This window comes from Teleopsis dalmanni, chromosome 2, assembly GCF_002237135.1.
Source record: "Teleopsis dalmanni isolate 2A chromosome 2, ASM223713v2, whole genome shotgun sequence".
NCBI lineage: Eukaryota > Metazoa > Arthropoda > Insecta > Diptera > Diopsidae > Teleopsis > Teleopsis dalmanni.
In genome coordinates, this window is record NC_051847.1 from 157,758,197 (window position 1) to 157,780,407 (window position 22,211).

The 22,211-nt window shown below is 27.4% G+C and overlaps 1 protein-coding gene across 5 annotated transcripts in view; it reads right to left on the reverse strand.

The window, feature by feature from the left end:
• Positions 1–594: 594 nt before the first annotated feature.
• The window catches only part of LOC119675343 (TBC1 domain family member 1), a 64,512-nt gene continuing 42,895 nt past the window's right edge, over positions 595–22,211 (reverse strand). For 2 of the 5 annotated variants that reach the window (XM_038086534.1, XM_038086537.1), the window contains 9 exons: positions 6,861–7,142; positions 6,291–6,787; positions 5,248–5,472; positions 4,071–4,970; positions 3,247–3,389; positions 2,591–3,183; positions 2,109–2,531; positions 1,904–2,050; positions 595–1,848 (listed from right to left, as the gene is read on the reverse strand). In XM_038086534.1, the coding sequence (XP_037942462.1) occupies positions 775–1,848; positions 1,904–2,050; positions 2,109–2,531; positions 2,591–3,183; positions 3,247–3,389; positions 4,071–4,970; positions 5,248–5,472; positions 6,291–6,787; positions 6,861–7,142 (4,284 nt within the window). In that variant the 3' untranslated portion in view covers positions 595–774. Of the gene's footprint in view, positions 1,849–1,903; positions 2,051–2,108; positions 2,532–2,590; positions 3,184–3,246; positions 3,390–4,070; positions 4,971–5,247; positions 5,473–6,290; positions 6,788–6,860; positions 7,143–8,049; positions 8,120–22,211 lie in introns of those variants that run through there. The other 3 variants (XM_038086536.1, XM_038086539.1, XM_038086538.1) reach the window with 2 other exon arrangements.

Consider the following 22,211-nt stretch of genomic DNA (forward strand, 5'->3'; position numbering starts at 1 on the left):
ATTAATGGAAAGGGATTGTATGAATGTTTTTACAATAATTAAAAAAATATTTATTGCTCATATAAACAATCTATTCGAAACAAAATTTAATGAAAATTAATAGTTTTATTAATAAAATAATTCAATAACTGTTTTAAATATTTTTTTTTTGATTCTTATTTATATATAAATTTAAATAAATTTGCTATGCAGTTTCTATATAATTACGTTTAAATTAAAAATTTCGTAGATTAAATGGAACAAAAAAAATTTAACCGAATCATGTACGACGCCTTCATGATTTCTTAAAACATATCTTAAAAATTAAAAATCACGTTCAACTAAACTATAAGTTTATACTATTATATTTAAAAGTTTGCTTTTGATTAGATTTGCAATATTTGCATAAATTTCTTATACTTAAAATATATTTTTAACAAAACTTTTATTTCATTAATTATAAATGGCAACAGTTGTGCGGTATTATGTTTTACGCAATCATAGCGAAAACTCATTTTTGTTGAAAATTATTAATAAATATTTATATAAAATATTTTCAATGATCTGCGTATTAATTTTTGTTTATATATTTATTTATATATATTTTTAGTACTTCAAAACCGAGTGTTATTTAAAAATTTTTTGTTGGCGGAATAGTAATTAAAAATTTAAGCTTATCTTAAGAAGCGCTGTAATGAGCAATTGCATGCAGAATACTCTTTGTTTTTTTAAGTTGTAGAACTCATATTTAATTCAATATAAGCTACGTAAGAATTTTGCTATGAATCGAAACCGTTAGCTTCGACCACTAACAGTGGTGGGAGTAGCGCCTGGATCACTTTCGGTAGATGAAGTTTTAATGGAGCTTAGCGCTATGGGTCTCATGTGATGTCCAGGTCGTATAGATTTAAGTTGCGTTGTTCCATTAAATTTTACATTCACTTCACCAACCATACTCAAGGGATGCATTTCAAGTGGATTCGTATCATTTTTTATTGGTATTACTTCTGGTACTGTTGGTTTTATATCGGTATTTATAATTATGGCATCAGTAACTGGTGGTGTGATATTAGGTATAAACGCACGATTTGCCAATGGTGATAGTGCTATTGGTGTTGTTTTATAACCCATTCGACTAAATATGCCACCAGTATTGTTATGACCAGTTGATGTGCTGTTGTTGCTGCCTGAACTACTATTACTACTTGTACTTGGCGGACTCATTGGTGTACCAATGCCACTATCTACTTCTATCGGAGTTTTCATACTGGAAATGAATTTGTCCACATTTTCGGGTAGTTTTAAATCATCTAATTTTGTTTGCATTTCAATTGGACTTGATGTAGTATCTAATAGACGATTAGGTCGCTGTTGTTGCTGAGCTTTAATGGAATTCTGTTTGGTAGGTGATGTTGTTTCATGGACACTGGCATCATTAATATTTTGCAATAAGAGCATTGCATTACTACCGAGAGATCGCTGTTGTCGCAAATGTTCATACGTGTTCTCAAAAAAAGGTGTCTTCTCCTTCTTCTTTTGTGGCGAACCATGTTCGTCTTTTTCGTTCAACTCTTCTAAAACTTTTAGTGGAAACCCCAAATGACTGTTTACAGAAACAGACTTGCCAATTTTTCGTTCAGTAAACAAAGGTTTCTTTCTTTGTCGTTCAAGATCATCCAATTGCTGTAATATACGTCTAACGTCACCTGGCAGATCAAGTTCAATATTACTTTCAGCTAATTGTCCCACAAATCGTCCTAAATTTTGTATAGTTAGTTCTAAAGATTGCACTTGTGATTGTAAAGAAGTAATTTGAGCTTGTTGAGATGAACGAGTTTTTTCCAATTGTGCTATAGAAGACTGTGCAAACTATAAAAAAAAATTTAATTAGTAATTGTGTAGAGATGCGTACATTAAAGCGTACCTGTAGCTGTTGTTCCAAGTGCTGATTTTGTGATTTCTCTCTGTTCAGCATTTCTAAGTGATGATTTGTAGTAGATATCTCCTCTTGTAAAACATTATATTCCACATTATATTCGGCAAGTTGTTTACTTATGTCAAGCGTGAAAGTCTGTAAAAACAAATTCTATTTTAGTATATGTTCTAGTTTTTATATATTTTTAACTTACTAATTTCATTATATTTTCCATAGTTTTGTTGTCTATTTTTGGGACTACCGTCTTTAGGTAATCCATTATTTCTTCAAAATTATCGCGAGCTAGCAATTCATTTTTATGAACGCTTAACAAAGCAATTGCAAATTTAAATATAACTTCAGAGGACTCCAAAAACAAAAGGTCAAATACTCGTGCGACAAATCCAAGAGGAAATTGAGAACTAAATACTGTTAAAATCCATGGAGCTGCATAAAGAGTTGGTGAGACATCATTTTGATCTAACCATACATACAATTCAGGTAAATGATCTTTGACTAGACGGGACAATTGATAAAGTTGCAATTGAAATTTCTTCATATCAGGTAGATATTTTGTACGCATCTGACGCCGGAACATGAGATGTTTTAATAATTCAAATGCATCAGCTTCATCACACTAAACAAAGAACAGATATGACATATTAAACATTTCATAAACTGAATATTCTAACTTACATGTAGAAGTAAGATTCCACAAATAAAACCCAAACCTTGACAATAGCCTAATTCGGGATCTAATATAGAATAAGCTTTTAACAAGTTAAATAGTGATAGTTGACCTACTCCCAGAGGATCTTTGTAAAATTTATGATTTGGAAACGTACGACCTAAATCAATAAATATAGCATGTTGATGTTCGGTGAGATTTTTCAATAACATATGATATGGTGTGTTGAAGTTAGGAAATTTCTTTGTATCAACAGGTGCAGTATTCATGGAATGCTGTTCAGCAAGGAACGTCCAAACATCGCCACGTTTTGAACGTGGTACACCATTTTTAATGGCTTGGGCAAGTACTTTTGGATCCTTCTTATTACCAATTTTCATGGAATCTCTTTCAATGATCAATTCCCATCGTTCAATTAATTGCTTGTCGCAAGGGACAATTTCTTCATAATCTAATTTAATACGTTTTAATTCGTTCTCATTTTGACGCGCCATTAACATAGCATTTTCTTTCTCCATGCGTAATAATAAAATTGTTTGACGAAAAGCAGTTTTCCAAAGTTCATGTAACTCCTCCTTAGTACGCTTCCCATATTTGTTGGCTAAATTTAAAAAAAGAAAATGAATGTTAATATTGATTTCGCAAATTAGGAGAAAATACTTACGACGAACACGCATTGGAGACATAAATTCTGCTTGAGCATTAGTATCCATTTTTGATGGTGTCACCACACTATTTAAAATTGCCTGTCGCCATGAACCTTGATGCGTTTCAGCCTCTTTAGGACTATTGCCAACTTTTATAAATCTATACAAAAATACATATTTGAAATCAATTGCTGCAATACCCATTTTAAGAAAATAACATTTAACAGATATTTGTTCATTTATTCAATTTCATTTCAAAAACATAAAAACTATATGTCACTGATAGACTCAGCCAGAAATTTAATTCGAGACAGTAAAACTTATTAAATTTTCGAAATCATCATCTAGATTTTTTTTTGATTATTTTATCTTAATCAACTTGAATTGAATTCCATTGAATTGAAGTGATGAGAAGGACACTCAATCTGTCATGGTCAAATACATTTGCTGGTAGAATTTTTATTTCATCTAATGACAATAAAGGATCTATCAACACAAGCTGTTGTGATTGTTATAATAGCCAAAAATAAAGAAATACTTTATTGCCGGAAAATAAGTTCCATAACTTTATTTAAACAACTTCAAAGGCTTACACCATACAAAGTCTTAGTTCATACAAAGTCTTAGTACATCCCTACTTGCTGTACTGCATTTTATCTGCATTGATATATTTAAGTACATATAGGTTTTTGGTTTAATTCAAAAATTGATTGAGCTCATCAAACCCGACTTCTGGCTACGAGTCTGCTCACTGTTATACAAATATAGATTGTTACTTAAGATATAATTAATAAATAAAAAAATTATTTAAAATATGTAATAACTTCTATAAAAAACTTACATATCCATCATTGGACTCTTAAGTTGCTCTGCTGAGGGTTTAGTAAAAGTACTGCCAATAGTATTTGAGCGTGACCGCATCCCCTCCGGTGGTGTCTCATTCCCACTTCTGCCTACTTGCGGTTCAGCAGAACTTTCGCGTATATGATGGTCTTTTGAATTATGGGCTACACCAATATCATCCTTTGACGTTCTGCGCTTTAGCAAATGATCGAATGAATTTGTCAAGGAACGTTTCGCTTTCATAAAAATGGTACTGCCACCTAAGTATTGATTTAAAAATTCTGAACGATTTTCAGCGGTGTCATGAACATGACGTTGTTGTCTCGATTCACAATGTGCACGCAATAGCATCATAAGAAACTGGCTCTGCTCAGACAAAGGTGAATTCATTTTCTCAGATCCGTAAAATTTGGCCCAAATAATATCTTGTTCTTCATCTGTTAATGTTTCGATACGTCTAAATATCATAGATTGAGTTTTTTTTTCACTTAATCCCTCAACATCTGCACAAAGCTTGTGATACCACAACATGGGACAATGTTCACAGGAGAATATTTGTGTTGCTTCTTTTTTCTTTTGTTCTGCACATGTAACAAAAGCTTGTGATATGGCTGCCACTATGTCATCACAAACATGATCGGATTGACATTTAAAAACATAGCCTATGTAACCATCATTATGAGGTTCACGGCAAATAATGCCAAAATGATCTGCATTTTTCTGTCCTTGTGCACAACTAGCTACATCTTTAAAGTCTTTATAAAGTAGCACTTGCTTACGATCAGGAGAAATTAAACGTAGATCTGAACGTCCTACCAGGAAGACCATCGTGCGATTTTGTTCTACAAATGTCGGAATGCCGCCTATAGATGCAGCACGATCGCGCTGCTTTGGTAAACTGTAATGAACATTTATAAAATTTTATTAATAATTACAATGAAGAAAGAAGAAATTATAAAACTAATTAGCATTTTGTGGTATGCATTGTTTAATCCGTGCAAAACTAAAGCAAGCAGAATAATAAAATAACATTCAGGAAATAAGGAATTGACTAAAATATATAAAATTATTAAATACTAAATAAGAATTAAATCATTCCAATTGGTTGCAGAAGTTGTAACATAAAAAGATTTGAACTCAAGAACTTGACACATTCCAAAACTTTTCTTACTCACTTATAGAGGGAATTGTTTTGTTGCAATTGTTGAGTTTGTTGCATTTGATTTTGTTGTTGTTGTTCAATTTGTTGCTGCAGTATTTCCTTCTCTGATTTAAGTACCTCTAACACTTTTGATGAAGTAGTTTGTTGTTCTTCAGTTATGAAATTAATTGTGTTCTGTTGTGTTTCATTAGTGTCCAAGGAGGAATTGGAGTTCTCAACATTTTTATTACCAGCAACACTTTTATTATTAATAATAATTTCATTATAATAATAATATAATTAATTCTTATATATAATTACTTAATATAAATATCGTAACAAGGTATTTATAAATAAATTGAGGTAAAAAAACACTAATGCACTGAATTAAATAGGAAAATAACTAAAGATCAGCAAAACTGCACTTTATATGCTTCCTAGAATGCTAATGTGATTTTCTGCTTTTGCCATGATGTATCAACAATAGCACATTCTAATAAACAGACACTGTAGTGCTATGATATAGAGAAGTAAAGTCCTTCAATCATTTTTAATGTTTTTGATGACGCGACTTTAATGTCCAGGAGATAGATTTTTTTATTGGATTGGTAAACATAGCAAAGATAAGCTTTTTGGTTATGCAAGGTATCATTTTGAAGATCAAAGACAGGACATGAAGTAATAATCCAAACAATGGTAAGGTTCTCTCCAACTTTGGATGGCATCATAGTAGGTAATATATATCTGCCAGTGCAAGCGTTGATATTTTTATTACCACTAATAGCGTTTAAACTTAAGCTAACCTTCACTTGTCTTCAAGAAATATTACCCATCCCCCCTTTCTATACAAATATTATCGTTTCTTTAACCAGCGTCTTATCGCCCAAAGTTATTCTGTTTGAAACTTTTTATTTTTTTTAATTTCAGAGGGCATCTCTGTAACCAAATAAAACTTCTTCTATTCTCTACAGTTATAGTTATAGTTACAGTTTTCAACATCAAATTCTTTCAATTTTAAGTGTGTTAAAAGTTTTAAAATAATTATTTATCATTTATACTGACAAATAAGATACATACTCTTTTTTTAATGTCATTTCTCCTTGACTTAATCCACGTGTAAGACGTCTAGGATATTTATTTTCTTTATTTGGAATTCCAGTTGAAGTGCTATTTTCTTCACTACTACTGTTTGCTGCGGAGCTAGGTAATACTACATCTTGACTTTTAATATTTTCTTTATTCTTCTCCTTGTCATCTGGTTCATCTGCTTCTGTCTCATCTTCTTCTGCAACATCGTTTTCTTTCAAAGTGACATGTTTCAAATCTAACGTAGTAATTCCGGTTTCATTTAATGACAATTTGCGATTTGTTGCCATATTTAATAAACGCGTTTTTTGTGCATCATAAGCTTTAAACTTTGGCAGAGCATCATCAATGAAAGTGAATGGTACACGTTTATGTGATACGCGTATCTTACCGACATACATTACTTCAAAAAAGTGTGTGTGATTAGGTGAGATATCGGCTAGTAACGACAAATTACTTTGTGCCGATGTAGACGTTGGTATATTAACCTGAAATATAGAAATACAGTTTCAAATATAGTTATAGAGATTGATTTTGATAACGTTATGTGAAGGAACATACCGTGCCTGCAGAACTACTCAAGCCATGTGTATATGATTTGGATGATTTCATTTTTGATGAGACCAAATTAGGACTAGCATCATGTTGAGCGTTACGTGTAGCTTCAATTAGCTTCAAATTTGTGGCTGGTGTAGAATGCAGTCCACTGCTCATAAGTGCTTTCTGTATTGAGAGTTCACCATTTGTTCCATTATTGGATACTAAAGTCTGTGGTATACTACCAACAGAAACAGCACCTAGTGTATGTGCGGGATCTCTCATTTGATGCATAAGTTCTGCCATCTAGAAACAATTATTTATATTATTAATTACTTATTTTTAGAAGATTTTTATTTAAATAAAATTGTTAATGATATATAATTTAATAAAAACTATAAGCAAGTAAAATATTTCAAAACAAAAACATTATTAGCAGCTGCTATATAAAACGAATTTTTAAAATTTTTCATTATTTTTGAACAATTTTTATTTAGAAGAATTGTAGTGTTAAAATTAGTATATCTTATATGGCAATTAATTAATTTTATTTTCTTTTTTCAATGAAAAATACAGTTTTTAGATATGGTATTTTTAACATGCGCATTTTTAACATTTTTATATTAAATAGTTGAAGCGAATACAATACTTTATATGGAGTATCTTAACATTATATTAGAAATCTTTTTTAATTTGAGATTAACGATTAATTCTTCTTTAATTTGTTACATTTCTCTGTCTCTATTATGAATAAAAAATTTTTTTATAATAATTTTTTTTATTACGAAATCTGTTATACAGAATTTTTTCTAATATTTATATTCGCTTTTGAAAGAAAGCTTAATTAAACTCTTTTAATAACATATTAAGGTTCCTCACTATTCGTGTTAAATATACTAAATAATTGATAAAAGTGTTAAATCCATGTTAAATTATTTTTTTTTTAGTTTCAGGATTTAACACAAACAGGCGACTCTTCTACATGATAAAGTCAATCTTTTAAATTTGAGAAGAAGAATACTTATATTCCTTAGATTTGCTGCATATTTCGAGCTTTTCGATGCCTAACAATGTAAATTTAGTCATTAATTATCACTGATTAAATTTTGCATATGTACCAAAAATACGATGGTACAAAAAATATATATTACTTTGACTGCTCATATATAATTCTTAAGCTTCAAGTCCTATCAATTTAAAAACGTAGACTCACATGTTAGACTCTTTAGCTAAAGTTATAGTATACATTGTGTTTTCAAATTCCGATTTTTGTTCATTGTTATTCTGGAGTAAAAAGGATTTGCCGTGCTATTTGTAGATCAAACGCATAAACTACAAGTATATAAAATTTTTTACAATCTTCATTATTAGTTAATTTTAGGTAAAATAGAATTTATTGAATCTGAGTTCTTACCATATTATTGTTATCCTACTCACTGCACGAGTATTTAATATTAAATATATAATTATGTATATAGCAATTTAATATTATATAAACAAATAGCTATTATAAGAATAGATAAAACTTTCACAGCAAATTAACAAAACTCCAGAAAAATGTGCGATCACAAAAATCTAGTACGGCTTTGAATCAGTTGGTTAAGGTGCGCTGACTCTAAACTTCAAATTTGACAGGACACAAGTTCGATTCCTGGTACTTGCAGTCTCAAAAAATTATTTACGACTAATTAAACACAAGAATTATTTCTAAGACCACTGATGATGGGTATTGGCAATACTCGAAAGAGCTTATTGGTCAGCCAAAAATTCAATTAATTAAAATAATATAAAATGAATTTTTGTTGTTGTAGTTTACTACTCTTCGAAAAACCTCTTTATTATAAGAAAATTATTACCTATATTAAAAATGCATTTAATGTAAAGTATTAAACAAGTAGTGTTAATTAAGATTTGCATATATAATCTATTGGCAATGAAAACTGATTCTATATTCGTGACCGACCAGAGCATTAAGTACAAAAAAATTGATTCAAAACTTCTTCCCGCTGGTATTTTTATGGTGTTAGTTGTAATACAGGGTGACTCATGAATTGTTTGCTGCTCTATAAATTGTCGGAATATGTATGTGAATCGTTAAATAAAACATATCAGCAGCCGCAAACGTGATTCCTTTGCCTTCTTCGAGATTCTCGCAGTGTCAAACAGATGCAAACAAAACAATAACAAATTATAATTCGAGTATAAAAACATTGAAGAATTGCCAAAAATGAACTAATGTAAACCAATTGAAGACACATTGAGGTTAAAGTCCTAATTTCTGGTACTAAATTTACAAACAAAAAATAATTTCAAATATTATATATAGAATTTGTGACTATATAAAATATTAAGAGGCATTTAAATCTATAATTTAATTGCACTTAGACTATTTGGCAATTGCTGCAAATGATAAATGTACCAGTAGCAACCATTGCTGTTAGTTTAGCCATTCACCATTCATCGGATTTGTTAATTTTCAGTTTTTTTTCAGATACATTCATTTTCATATAGCGGCAACTTTCATATAAGTTTTACTCATATACGCTTAATCATTTATAAATTTTTTAAAAATACATCCAAAAAGAAATTGTCTTGTAATTGTTTTAAGCAGAATACAGAAATGCTAAATGGTGATCAGCTCTTGACTGAGTGATCAGTCAAACGTCATCCTATATACCCTGATTGAGTGCTCACAAAAAGTTTGTAGAATTCACGTCAATAAATTTTTATTAATTTTCTTATAAGCACATACACACACATATAATATATACAAAAATAAATGATAACAATAAAAGAAATGTCATTGCAAAGATTGTTCCGCAGAACAAAAATAGTTTTCATTTTTATTGGATGAAACTTGTATAGCGACAAGTTGTAGCCAACAGAATGAGGCAATATTGGCAGACATTCTGGTATATTTGAATTTAATAATAACACCAGAGAGAATGTACATGATAAACGTATATATAATGTAAATGGAAAGTTTCTAATTAAAAACAAAAAAATTAATTATTAAAAAATCAGTAGGAAGAAACTATAATATATGTATATAATATGTGTATATAACATATGTATAATAATATATGTATAACATAATTTAAAAAAAAACAAATTCACCAACAACGTCTCATACTAAAGTCTATTACTGATTATCGCCATTACTGCTGCATATTTGTATGATAAAGCATAAATCTCATTAATGTTATATAGAGAATATAAATTGTTTAATAAAAATATTAATAATACACATTTGACATGTTTAAATATTATCTTTGGACTTTTCCCACAAACAATCAATGCATATTTTCTTGCATTTTTGTTACAAGGTACTGCTAGTTACAAGATACTATTGTTGTTTCTGCAACTATCATTTTAGAGTCTTACCAAGGCGTTATAATACGGTCAATATCTAATATGACTGATATACACACATAAAGAAAATATATTGATCGCGTAAGCATTTTAAGAGACAAAGAAGTAACATCATTAAGCATCAAAATAGATTAAAGGAAAATGGATGTCGATTATATTTTTTTTTTCAATAGAAGAGAATTTCAATGGAAATATTACAAAAAATAATAAATAAATAGCATATTTAAATTTAAAGTACATTATTGTATTTAATTCTTAGCTAATTAACTATTATTTAATAAATAATAAACCTGCAAGTTTTAATACTTTCATACTAGCACACGAAATGATTCCATTTGCATTTATCAAAATATATGCATTCACACTGTAATAAGTGACATTTCAAATGATGCTTATATGAATTTTGCTTTGAAATGATTACACAAATACTATATATTAATATACTAAATCATTTCTTTGCAGCCAAAAATTCAATCAGATTTATGACATTTTGGAAACTAAAACATATACTGGGAATGAACGACAATATTTTAGAAAAATGATTCCAAAATGACAAATTGAAATCGTTTGTTTGACGTTTTATTTATATGGCGAAATAATCTCGTTTTGACACCATTTAGATCGAAAAGCTCATAAGGCCAAATGGGATTGTATACAGTGCTTGCTCTATTAGGCATTTAAACTGTTACGTTTATACCACATACTTATAAATAAAAGTGAAAGTTGTGAGTTACAGTACATTTATAAATAATTTATTTATGACAATTGTAGTAATAATAATAATTTTTTAAGTTTTTTATAAATATTGTATTTTATTTTAATTTGAAAAAAAATTTTCTATGTAGAATCTTAAGAAATTCAATGAAATAAAAATGCTTTAACCTCTCTTGTTCGATATAATTTATTGTTTTTATACATATTTTCAGTGCCTGTGAACTTTAAGGCGAATGTTGTCTGATCAAATTTATGTGAATTTATAAATATGAACAATATTAAAATGTTTTATACATTTTTATAAAGTCAATTTAAAATAAAACAAAAAATAAAAAAACAAAAAAAATTGAAGTCGAATTTACATCGGAGTCACGTACGATTCTGTAAGTTTTTGTGAAACAACAGATTGAAAAATAAAAAATAATTTAAAATAAAAATCGCATTTCATAACAAATTAATTGTTAACAGATGTATTATATATCATCATATTATATAATGCAGATATATTAAAAGTAAGTAATAATAATAATAAATTATATATTTCATTCCAGCTTATTTAAAAGAATATATTTTATTTAAAAAAATTTTCAAGTATATAATATTGTATTATATATAAATGGTTAAGCCCAATTTTAAGAGAAGTTTGTATGAGTGCATATAGTGAAAAAAAAACATTTTATTAAAAACTGTAAAATAAAAGTACATTTTGACCAACCCAATAAACAAAAAAAAACAAAACGAATAAAAACATTTTTGCATAATCATTTTTTATATAAAGAAATTATATTATTTCACATATAATATAAGCAGCATTCATAATTATACATTTGTTATAATGACTAAAAATTGTAGTTTTTAAATAAAGGAAAAACACAAAAACTGACACTCCTAATAAATAATAAAAATTAAAAATATATGGCATATTAAAATAAATAAAAACTAAAACGTGTAACGTTTAAATTGCATTTACGAGATGCTTTATTAAAAATCACTCAACCTAAAGCAGTAGAATTTTTGCTTGTATAAATAAAATAAAAACCAATAAATTAAAAAATTATTCAAGTTTTTAACAATAAATTTTACTGTTATTTTTATTTAACAATATGAAAAAAACAATTCTATAAAGAAATTAATATATCCACATAGTCACTTTTAATCCAGTGAATTTTAACAATAATAACTTAGAACTTAGAGCAATTTTTTATAAGTAATAATAATAGTATTAAAAATGTTATATTGTTCAGTAGGTTTACGGCATTTATTCGTCAACAGTAGAACTAAAATGCTATATTAATAATTGAATATCTTTAAGAAAATAGACAAAATTTCATCACAATCTGTCAATTAAGTCATTGTATTCAAGACAATTGCAGTTAACGTGTCAGGTAACTTTTTTACAATAAAAAAAATTAAATATAATCAAAAAAAAGCAATGATAATACATAACACATTCTTAAAAAAACCAAGTTTGTAAATGGGTTGTTTTGTTCAAAATGGTCAAACAAGTCTTGAAGACATTTCATGAAAAGGATATTCAAAAATAACAACACCCGAGCTCTTGGTAAAAATAAAGAATATCGTATCGAAATATCGACAATTGACAGAGCGGTTAAGTACAAATATTCAATTAGGCACAGTGAACAAGAATTTATATTAAACGTTGGGTTGTAATATGCTGTGTGTGAAATGGGTCCAAACTGGTAAATAATTCATCTCATTATTTGTGTACAAAATTTTTCATTAAGGCAATAAATATGTTTAGACTGCTCAAAATAATATTACTCTCAGTAAATAAAAGTACGAATTGCTACATCACTTATTCGCCAGATCTAGCTCACTTATGGCTCCTCTCACTTCTTAAGAAGTTATACCAACAATATTCAGCAGCTATAATACCAACTACATTCACTACAGAGATAAAATCATTGAAATAAATGTATTTAAGTTAAGGGAGATCATGCTTTTAAGGAGGTCTATTTTTATTTCCATTCAGGGAAATTATTTAACAATCTAGTATAAGTTATATGTTATACATAATTTTAAACTCAAGATTCTTAAAGCGTGATTTAGTTTAAATTTATATTAATTAAATAATTTTTTTTTAAATTTAATTAATTTTTAATTAGATAAATTAAAAGAGAAGTAATTGTTTTTTTTTTTTACCGGGGTTTAGGTCATTTTTTGTTTTATATTATTTTAAATATTAATAAAATAATAATAATAATAAAAAATATGTAAATAAAAACTCTAAAGTTGTATGAAATAAACAAATAAAATTCGTGTTTTTATTAACAATTTTTTATATTAATTAAGGTAATATAAAACAAAAAACGTCCTTAATCGGGGCAAAAAAGCAAATATTTAAAACAATTAAGGACGGTTCCAATATTCACAAAAATTTAATGAAAAAAAATTAATGCGATACTTATTAAGTAAAACAATATTTTAAATATAGCTTATTTGAGCGATTTGGCAACGTAAATATTTATTTTGTATGTTCTTTTATATATTAAAGATTAATTGACTTTATTGTATCTCCTGTAGGGAATCTTTAACTGATGTTTCTTAACAGATCAGTCTGTTGCTTTCAAGCACTCAAAAATTATTCGAAAATAATAATAATTAAATAAAATAAAAATAATAAAATAAAATAAATATAATTAAATATAATTATAATAATAAGTAAAAAAAATCATTAAATAAAATAAAAATAATTAAAAAAAAAATAATTCAAAAAAACAAAAATAATTAAATATAATAAAATAAAAATAATTTAAAAAAAATAAAAATAATTTAAAAAAATAAAAATAGTTAAATAAAATAAAATAAATTTGATTAAATAAAATAAGAATACTAAATAAAATAAAAATAATTAAATAAAATAAAAATAATTATGTAAAGATCTTAACATTTTTAGTGTTAGTTGCTCTTGACGATTTTTTATTTGTTTGTTTTAAGTTACATATATACCTATATTATTAATATATCTTCTCTCATAATAGTATTTAAATAAAAAATTTAATTAACATTTTTTGTAAATTTTCTAGTTTTACTTTAATGATGATTAAAATTAACAAACAATTAATTTTAAATCAAATAAAATTTGATCTTTATTGATTTTTACCGTTAAAATTATAAACAAAATATTTGCTGAAGTAACAAAATCCAAATTTTAGACAACTAGAAGAAGATAAGATTCTTATTTTAAAATAAAAATAATAGAAAAATAAATTTGTTTACAAATAAAATTGTTGAATAGAAAAAATATTTTAAGAAGCAGACGCAATGGATGGTTCGATGGGAAAGCCAAACTGTTTATGTGCACATAACTTAAATAAATAATCGGGGACTTCTGCACTTAGCGGCGACGATAATCTTTCTCTGTTTCTATGCCAATAAAAAATAATGATTATGTATATGTACAAATATTGTATTTTCAATTTGTCTTTTAAAAGGAAATAAATGTCTTCTAATACAGTAAGTTTAACAATAAATGACAATATCATAAATATTTTCAAAATGTCATTACAGTTTTTAGGTGATCTTAAATTAAAAATAAACGATCCGTATTTTATGATTATCAATTGAAAAATATGATTATCTATCTATATGGTCATTAATTGTTAACATATTTGCAAAAGAGTATTTATTCATTCAACATTTTTCTTTGTTTTTCCAACTTTATATTTATTTTTTTTTATAGAGTTTAGAACTAAGATGACTAAGACTAATTGTGTAAATATTTATTTTGAATTATTTAAGAATAATTAATAATAACTAGGTATTTATATTATTTGTTTTATATTAGCAAATTATATTGTGCACAAGTTATATATAAAGATTTCACACAATGGCATTTTAATGAATCCTAACTTCAAAACTTTACTATATTTCAAACTTTGTGTTGATTTTATGTATGACATCTGAAGTAATATTCTAATAACATTAAGCCGGGATCGAGACAAATTTCTCGAAATGTTAATTTCGAACATAATGTGGACCATTACACTATGGTATATACATTAAAATAAAATTTAGAATATAATCATCTTGGGGAACACTTTCTAAGCAATGCTAGATAACAACAACCTTCTGGCCCACCCCTCGCAACGTCACTACACATGGGTCCGTGTCAGATACGGTGTTTGGTCGATCACATTTTGGCAAGAACTACTTAATTAAGGAAATTAGGAAATTAAGGAAATATGTTTTTTTGATAAAATGATAAAATTTTAGACTACACAGAATATACACTCTATTACATACATATTAATTATTTTTATATACTCGTATATGTAGATATAAATATCTTCTTATACATTTTTAAGAAAACATTTCTCATATAAAAGAAAAAATAACATTTCCATTTCAACGACGGTATATTTCAAAAGTGATTTTTAAATTATAAATTTCAGATATACTTTGTACACTAAATGTGCATTTAACGCTTTAAGTGCTAACGCAATAAAAGCGTCATTCACACGTCTTGTTTAGTATGGCAAAGTGGTGGTGAGTTCACTAAAATAATTTTTTAGGAAAATTGGAGAGGCACTATTGGTATCATTATACAATAGTCATCCTTATTTTATCTCACAAAAAACTGTTGCAAAAGAAACAATTTTTATTTTTTAATATTTTGTTAAATGTGTTTAGATATAAATAAAAAAATAAAATTAGAAAAAAATTAAACAATCTGTTTGAATGAAATACATTGAGTAATATGTATAAGGATCAACGAAAAATTTCACAATCACATATCCACTTCTGTCACAACTTTACTTCTATTTTTAAAAACCCCTCAACCAAACTCCTCTTTGAGACCTTCATTCGAAAGGCAGAGAATAACTTCTGCTAGGTTAAGATTTCTTGAAGAATATAAAATTATTTCAACATTGTAGTAGTTAGACCCTTTAGTAGACTAAATTATTATTGCCTATATCTCTTTGCGAGTACTTTTTCTATTAGAGTACTTCTTCACTATTGGGTCTTTTTCTTTTGTATTTGTGTGGTAAGTTAAACCAAACGTCGCCGAAATAATATCTCTGACTCCTACTTTGTAGTATATGAATTAAAACACTCTCTCTTCTTCTGCAGTACTTCTCCCCCCGGGACCGCTTTCGCATTACTTCAGGGAGGATCCCATTTAAGTTGACCATCCATGCCATATGCTTCTCGTAAAACCTGCATCCAGGCTCCCATTTCTGCTTCGAAATGGAATGTCATCAGATTGTTCTTTATTTTATATTTGTTTGGGTCCAGATCTTTCTTCTTTTCCCTCAGCACATTTCCGATGAATTGTGTGATTTTGTACTAATTTTCTGCTCGTTCTGTCATTTTTGCTACGATATTATCGAATGTAAAGTGACTTACATATTCTGCAAGTAGTGTTCTTCCTCTTAACCATCTTTTACAATTGAACAAAGTATACTCAGCAGTGTCCTTGACGGATCCGCAGTATATACAGTTGGATCTATTGGGTCTACTACTACATTTCATTTGTGTTGTAATAAAACAGTATTTTTTAGTCATTTACATATTTTAGTACACTTTATCTCATAAATTGTAATTTATTTGTGTCTGTATTTTGATGTAATATAGTATATTTACCAATAAAGTATTTTAGCGAAAGATAGTTTATAATACACAACCGCTTCTTCCAATTTTAACATATGTTTCCAATAATTATAAAATAAATTGTTGAAAACGTAAAGTAATTTAAAACTTTTTTTGTTTCTTTAATAATTGATTCTTATTTAAAAACACTTAAGAAAATATTTGCCAAATTTGTAAACAAAAAATCTATTAAAATTGAAATAAAAAAGTCTCCTGTTTTCTAGTTTGCGAGATGCCCTTGGCATTGTGGATTTGAAAAAATAAACAGAGTCAACTCGCCAATAAAATGCCCTGTAATTAACGTAAACAATTTCTCATTTCAAACATTTAAGATAAAATGTTAGGTAAGCAAACAAATTTAATTGAATATTAAATAAAATAAATCAATCAATATGAGATAAAAAAATATTTTCAAATAAATAAAAGTTTGTTGTATAAATTTGCATATATTATATATTCATATTTTAAATATAAAATCTCGAAATATTATAGTAAATAGACAATTTTGAACGTATAAAAATTTGATTATATTTTTCTACTTTTTATTTACTTATGCCGTCTTCTAAAGTATTTAAAGAGAAATATTTACTTTCAATTTTTAGTGTTAGTTTTAGTTTTAACTAAATTAATTTTTTTTTTTTTTTTGCGAAATAAACATAATAAAATATCACAAAATAAATTGTAAAATAAATATAAGCAAACTTTGATACCTGCTTATATAAACGAAATATTATTTAACAATTTTAACATAATACATCAGTTATTCATAGATATGTATTACTATATATATAGATACTATGTTTTAGCAATGTCATGAACGATGTTTACTTTGTGGTCGGTTTACTTATTGAAGTTTGCAGTATAGACAAATAAAACTCTTCACCTTAAATTTGATTTGCAAATGTTAACGGAGAATTAACCTGTTTATCTGGTTGGAAAGCTATTTACGCTGTTCAAATATTTAGTTAACTGTTTAAATATAGTTCAAAAATTAAAAATAAAATTAGGTTTTATTTTAAACCAAAAAACAAAATGATGGAATAATTATGAAAAACTTGTAAATAAAGATAAAGATTAAAGATGAATACAAACTGCTCAACGAATGACGTTCACATCGAAGATGTACAAAATTTCTGCTATCTGGGAAGCTATACCGAAAGCGAAGCAAGCGTTTTGGACCCCTAAGCAAAATCTGGCGTTCATCCAACATCTCACAACGCACTAAGATATACGTGTACAATGCAAATGTAAAGTCAACCCTACTATAACATATAGTAGCGACAGTTGGAACTTATCGGCGAACGACGCCTTTGCCAATCGCTTTCTACGACGTATCCTCCATTAATTATGGCCAGCAACCATACCATAGTGAACTCTAGTTTAGAATGAATCAGCTTCTTATAACTGAAGAAATAATGACGCGCTAATACAGATGGCTTGGACATACTTTAAGAAAACCCGTTGATGATATCGCAAGAAAAGTTTTACAGATCAACCCTCAAGGTACTTAAAGACGAGAACGCCCGCGCAATACTTGGAAGAGACAAACTGAAACCGAATTAAGAAATGCTAGAAAGAGCTGGAGTGAAACAAAACGTCGTGCATTAGATAGAGTTCAATTGAAACTATTTGTTACGGCCCTATGTTACACCTAGGAATAAAAAAATTGAATATATAAAAATAAAAAATAATCTTTTTAGAGTTCTTATTATAGGTTATAACAGACTGATACCATTGGTGCCCCGAGAAGTTTGATGAAAGAAATTTTGAAAGGTATGATAGATTTTGGTAGGGACTTAAATGAGAGAACTTATATAAAGATTTATTCTAAGATTTAAGTAGAATATTTAGAATATGGTACATACTGCTTATTCGCACAACTTTTTTTTTAATTGCAGAGAAATTTAAACTGCAGCCTTAATTTATTAATTTTTAAACTGATAAACTTTGTTATAATTGCAATGAATTTTTTACTAAACTTTTTAAAGGAGATACGCTTTACTAAGAATTATTCGAATTATTCGTTAATTGTAAAAAAAATTAAAATTAAGAGTAATAAGAGTAAGAGTAGACGAAACAAAAATCACATACATGACTTATATATAAAATGCGAAAACTGAATAAAGTTCATTGTTTATTGATAGATACTATATGCCAACAATTATAATATACGGGTATAATATGGCTAATATAAAATATAACAAAACAAAAAGATTTTTAATATAAAGCAATAAAGTTGTTTTATGTGGTTTAAAAAAACAACAACACATAAACTTTTTAAAATAATTTTGTTTAAATAAACACGCGTGATCGACATCCGAACTTGCTTTGATTTAGAAAGCAAATTTTGTAAAAAATTAATAAAAAAAAAATAATATAAATAATTTATGAATAGCCTTATAAATACATAAAAACAAATAATTTAACGATATTTATTTATTTTAGATTTCAATTTATTTGTTTATGCACCTTAAAATAGCAAGTGTAAATCGATAAAAAAAAACAAATGTTTTTTACAACAAAACTAGTGCCTCAATCATTAGGAAACGAATTTTAGTAATTGTTCAAAATTATGTACTTGTCTGAAGTATTTTCTAAAGTTCTGACCTCTAATCTGCAATAAAATTCTTCCGTTTTTCTGTCATCTCATTAACAAATAAAATATACAACCTGAGGAAATGAACTTATATCGAAAGATTTATATGCACTGCGTTCTATTTACGTATATTTCACATGCAATCGTATATACGCACATTACATTTTATCTTTATTTTAAGATACAAAAATAGAAATTGTGAGTATATTAATTTCAGCACATGTATCTTGTAAATATTTTATATAACAATAAATTGTGAAAAACAAAATATTAACAAAATTATTGGCAAAAATAGTTTGCGTGAAAAAATAGATGCACATGTCTGAAATTACTTATTTACATTTTGAAATATTTAAAAAAAAAATAAGATCATTTGAAAATGAATGAAAATCATATGAATATATGAGAAAGAACAATAATTAAAAAGTTAAAAATTTGTAAAAGTTTGTTGTTGAATTTTCTTTTACGAAAAATATATTTATGGACCTTGAAAAGCTGAAATGTGTGCGTGAGTTCAGTGGCATAAAAACAATTGACATCATTTTTAAATTTTATTTTTCATTTGTTGTAAATTTTCTTCACATTTACTTATATATAAATGTTTTGCTATTGATTTATTTAAAAATAAAAATAATTGAATAGCAACCGATATGCCGCAAATTAGTTTATGAGCGATTTTTAATAAAGGCTTTTTAATTTTCATTGTAGATATTCGTACAATGTCAAGAAGCACATTTACTTCTTCATAATTTTGGTCACTAAATATAGAATAGAATACGAAATAGTTTATTTCATATTTAGGTGACATAAATTGACCACTAAGAGCATCCTATTAGTTACCACTAGAGTTTTTATGGGGTTACACAAAGGACAGTGCCTATATGGAGAATCCTCAATTTTTTTGACGCTTCAAAAAAAAAAAAACACTTGGCAAGTAATAGCCGATCTGCTGCCTGTTATATTACGACAAGTCGTCAAAAATTAGCTCAGAAGAATTCAGTACTGTCCTATAAAGGACATTTGAATGATGCTCTTTTTAACATTTAATGGTAAGATCTACACAATTAATTAAAATAAAAATTTGATCGAAATATGAATTACAAGTATGTCACTTTATGTTTACTTTCGGAACCACAAAATGAAAAACTCAGTTTATTTAATGTTGTGTTTCTCCCTTTTTTTTAAATAACTTCTTCGCTTTGTTTTTTACATAAAGTTTTAACGTTTTAGATTGATTGGTTGGCAATAAGTCCAAAAATTCTTTCTCAGTCCAAAATCCGCGAAACAGCCGTTTTCATATTACAAGCCTGGCTACGAAATTTCTAGTTTTACAACTAGTTTTATTCCCTGCCGTTGAGAGGGAAGATTTTTTTAAAAGATCTATATATGGGCTTTCTACCAAGATTAATAGTTTGCAGACTTTAGTGTTGCTAGGTCGAGACATTTGCAAAGGTAGTTTTTATTTTTAGGTATTTATGCGTATATGTATTTCTTAAATACTGTGAAGCATGTACTATACGTCTCAAAGCAATATCTTATTAAAATAGGAAAAGTTTTATAGTTATTTATGCAGTTCTATAGAAAGCTGTACACGCCTATAGAAATTTTGATTTAATAAACACAATATTCATTATTGTCTTAATCAATTATTAGTGTCTTAATTTGAAATGCAAGACAAAAAATCAAATACATAATTGTTTCACTATCAGATGACTATAAAAGTAAAGTCTGGATATACTCATATGCTAAGCAAGTGGTTCCCAACCGGGGGGACCCGGAACACAACTAGTCAGCGAGATGGTTAAAAATAGTCCGTGTATCAAATTTAACAGGTATGTATATAGCTTGTAAATTGTCCACTGATATCTCAATTTTTAGAAAATAAGCACAAAAAATTTCTAAGTAATCATATACCCATTTTATAGCCACTTTGCTAAGTAGTTACTGGTTTGCATAATCCCTTATGTGTACTCCATTTGCAGCTCTATCGATATAACATATAGCTGCACTACATTGGGGTTGCAAGGTTTATCTGGTTTTACCAAGGAAAAGCATAGGCAGAATTATTTCCACCTATTCTCTTTTTCTTACTAACACTATTGTACAACCCCCTGTTTTTGTGTACATATCCTTTTGTTTGCCATTTATATGCTTGTAGATCTTTAACATTTAATAAACTACTACTTCTACTAATTTAATCTGAATCTTTAAGTTATAATAAATATGAAAATATAATAGAAAATGAGTATCTGAATAAATTATCTGAATATTTCTACTACTTTCATCTAAATCGAATTAAAACAAAACAACAATCAACGTAAACTCTTTCAAACATGAAAGAATTCCAAAACCTTAGACAATCATTAAATCAATTCAAACTACAGTACTAAAGTTCAGACATTATCTGTTGTTCATTTACATATAAATAAGTTACATTAACATTTTTCAATAATACCACAGAAACAAAAATTAAAATTTATCTTTAAAATAACTGGTTGTGTTAATTATTTTTAAAGTCAAAAGATTACGTTTAGAAATTGAATAGTAATTAAATCAATTACGGTATATAAATAACTAAGCTTGGGAAGATATGTAATTATTGTGAAATGAAATAAAAATTTAATACACATAAATTTTGTATTATAAATATTAAACATAGAACTTTTGAACATTTGCACTAAAATATACCCTATGTATTAAGGTTGATATATGTGGTAGTGGCAAACAATTTATACATTGTGACCGAAAAGTTTCCGGTCATAAATAAATAAAACGCAAAATTCTTAATCTTCATCAATATTTATTTTATCTCCTTCAAAATATGCTCCATTAGAAGCGATACACAAATGCCAACGTTTCTTCCAATCATCAAAACATTTTTTATAGGCGCTTTCCGGTATGGCTTTGAGTTCCCTCTGCGAATTCTGTTTTACGTCTTCTATGGATTCAAAACGCGTTCCTCTGAGTGGTAATTTGAGTTTGGGAAACAGGAAAAAGTCACACGGTGCAAGATCAGGTGAATACGGTGGCTGTTCGATGGTATTTATTGAATGTTTGGCCTTAAAATCGTTGATAATGTT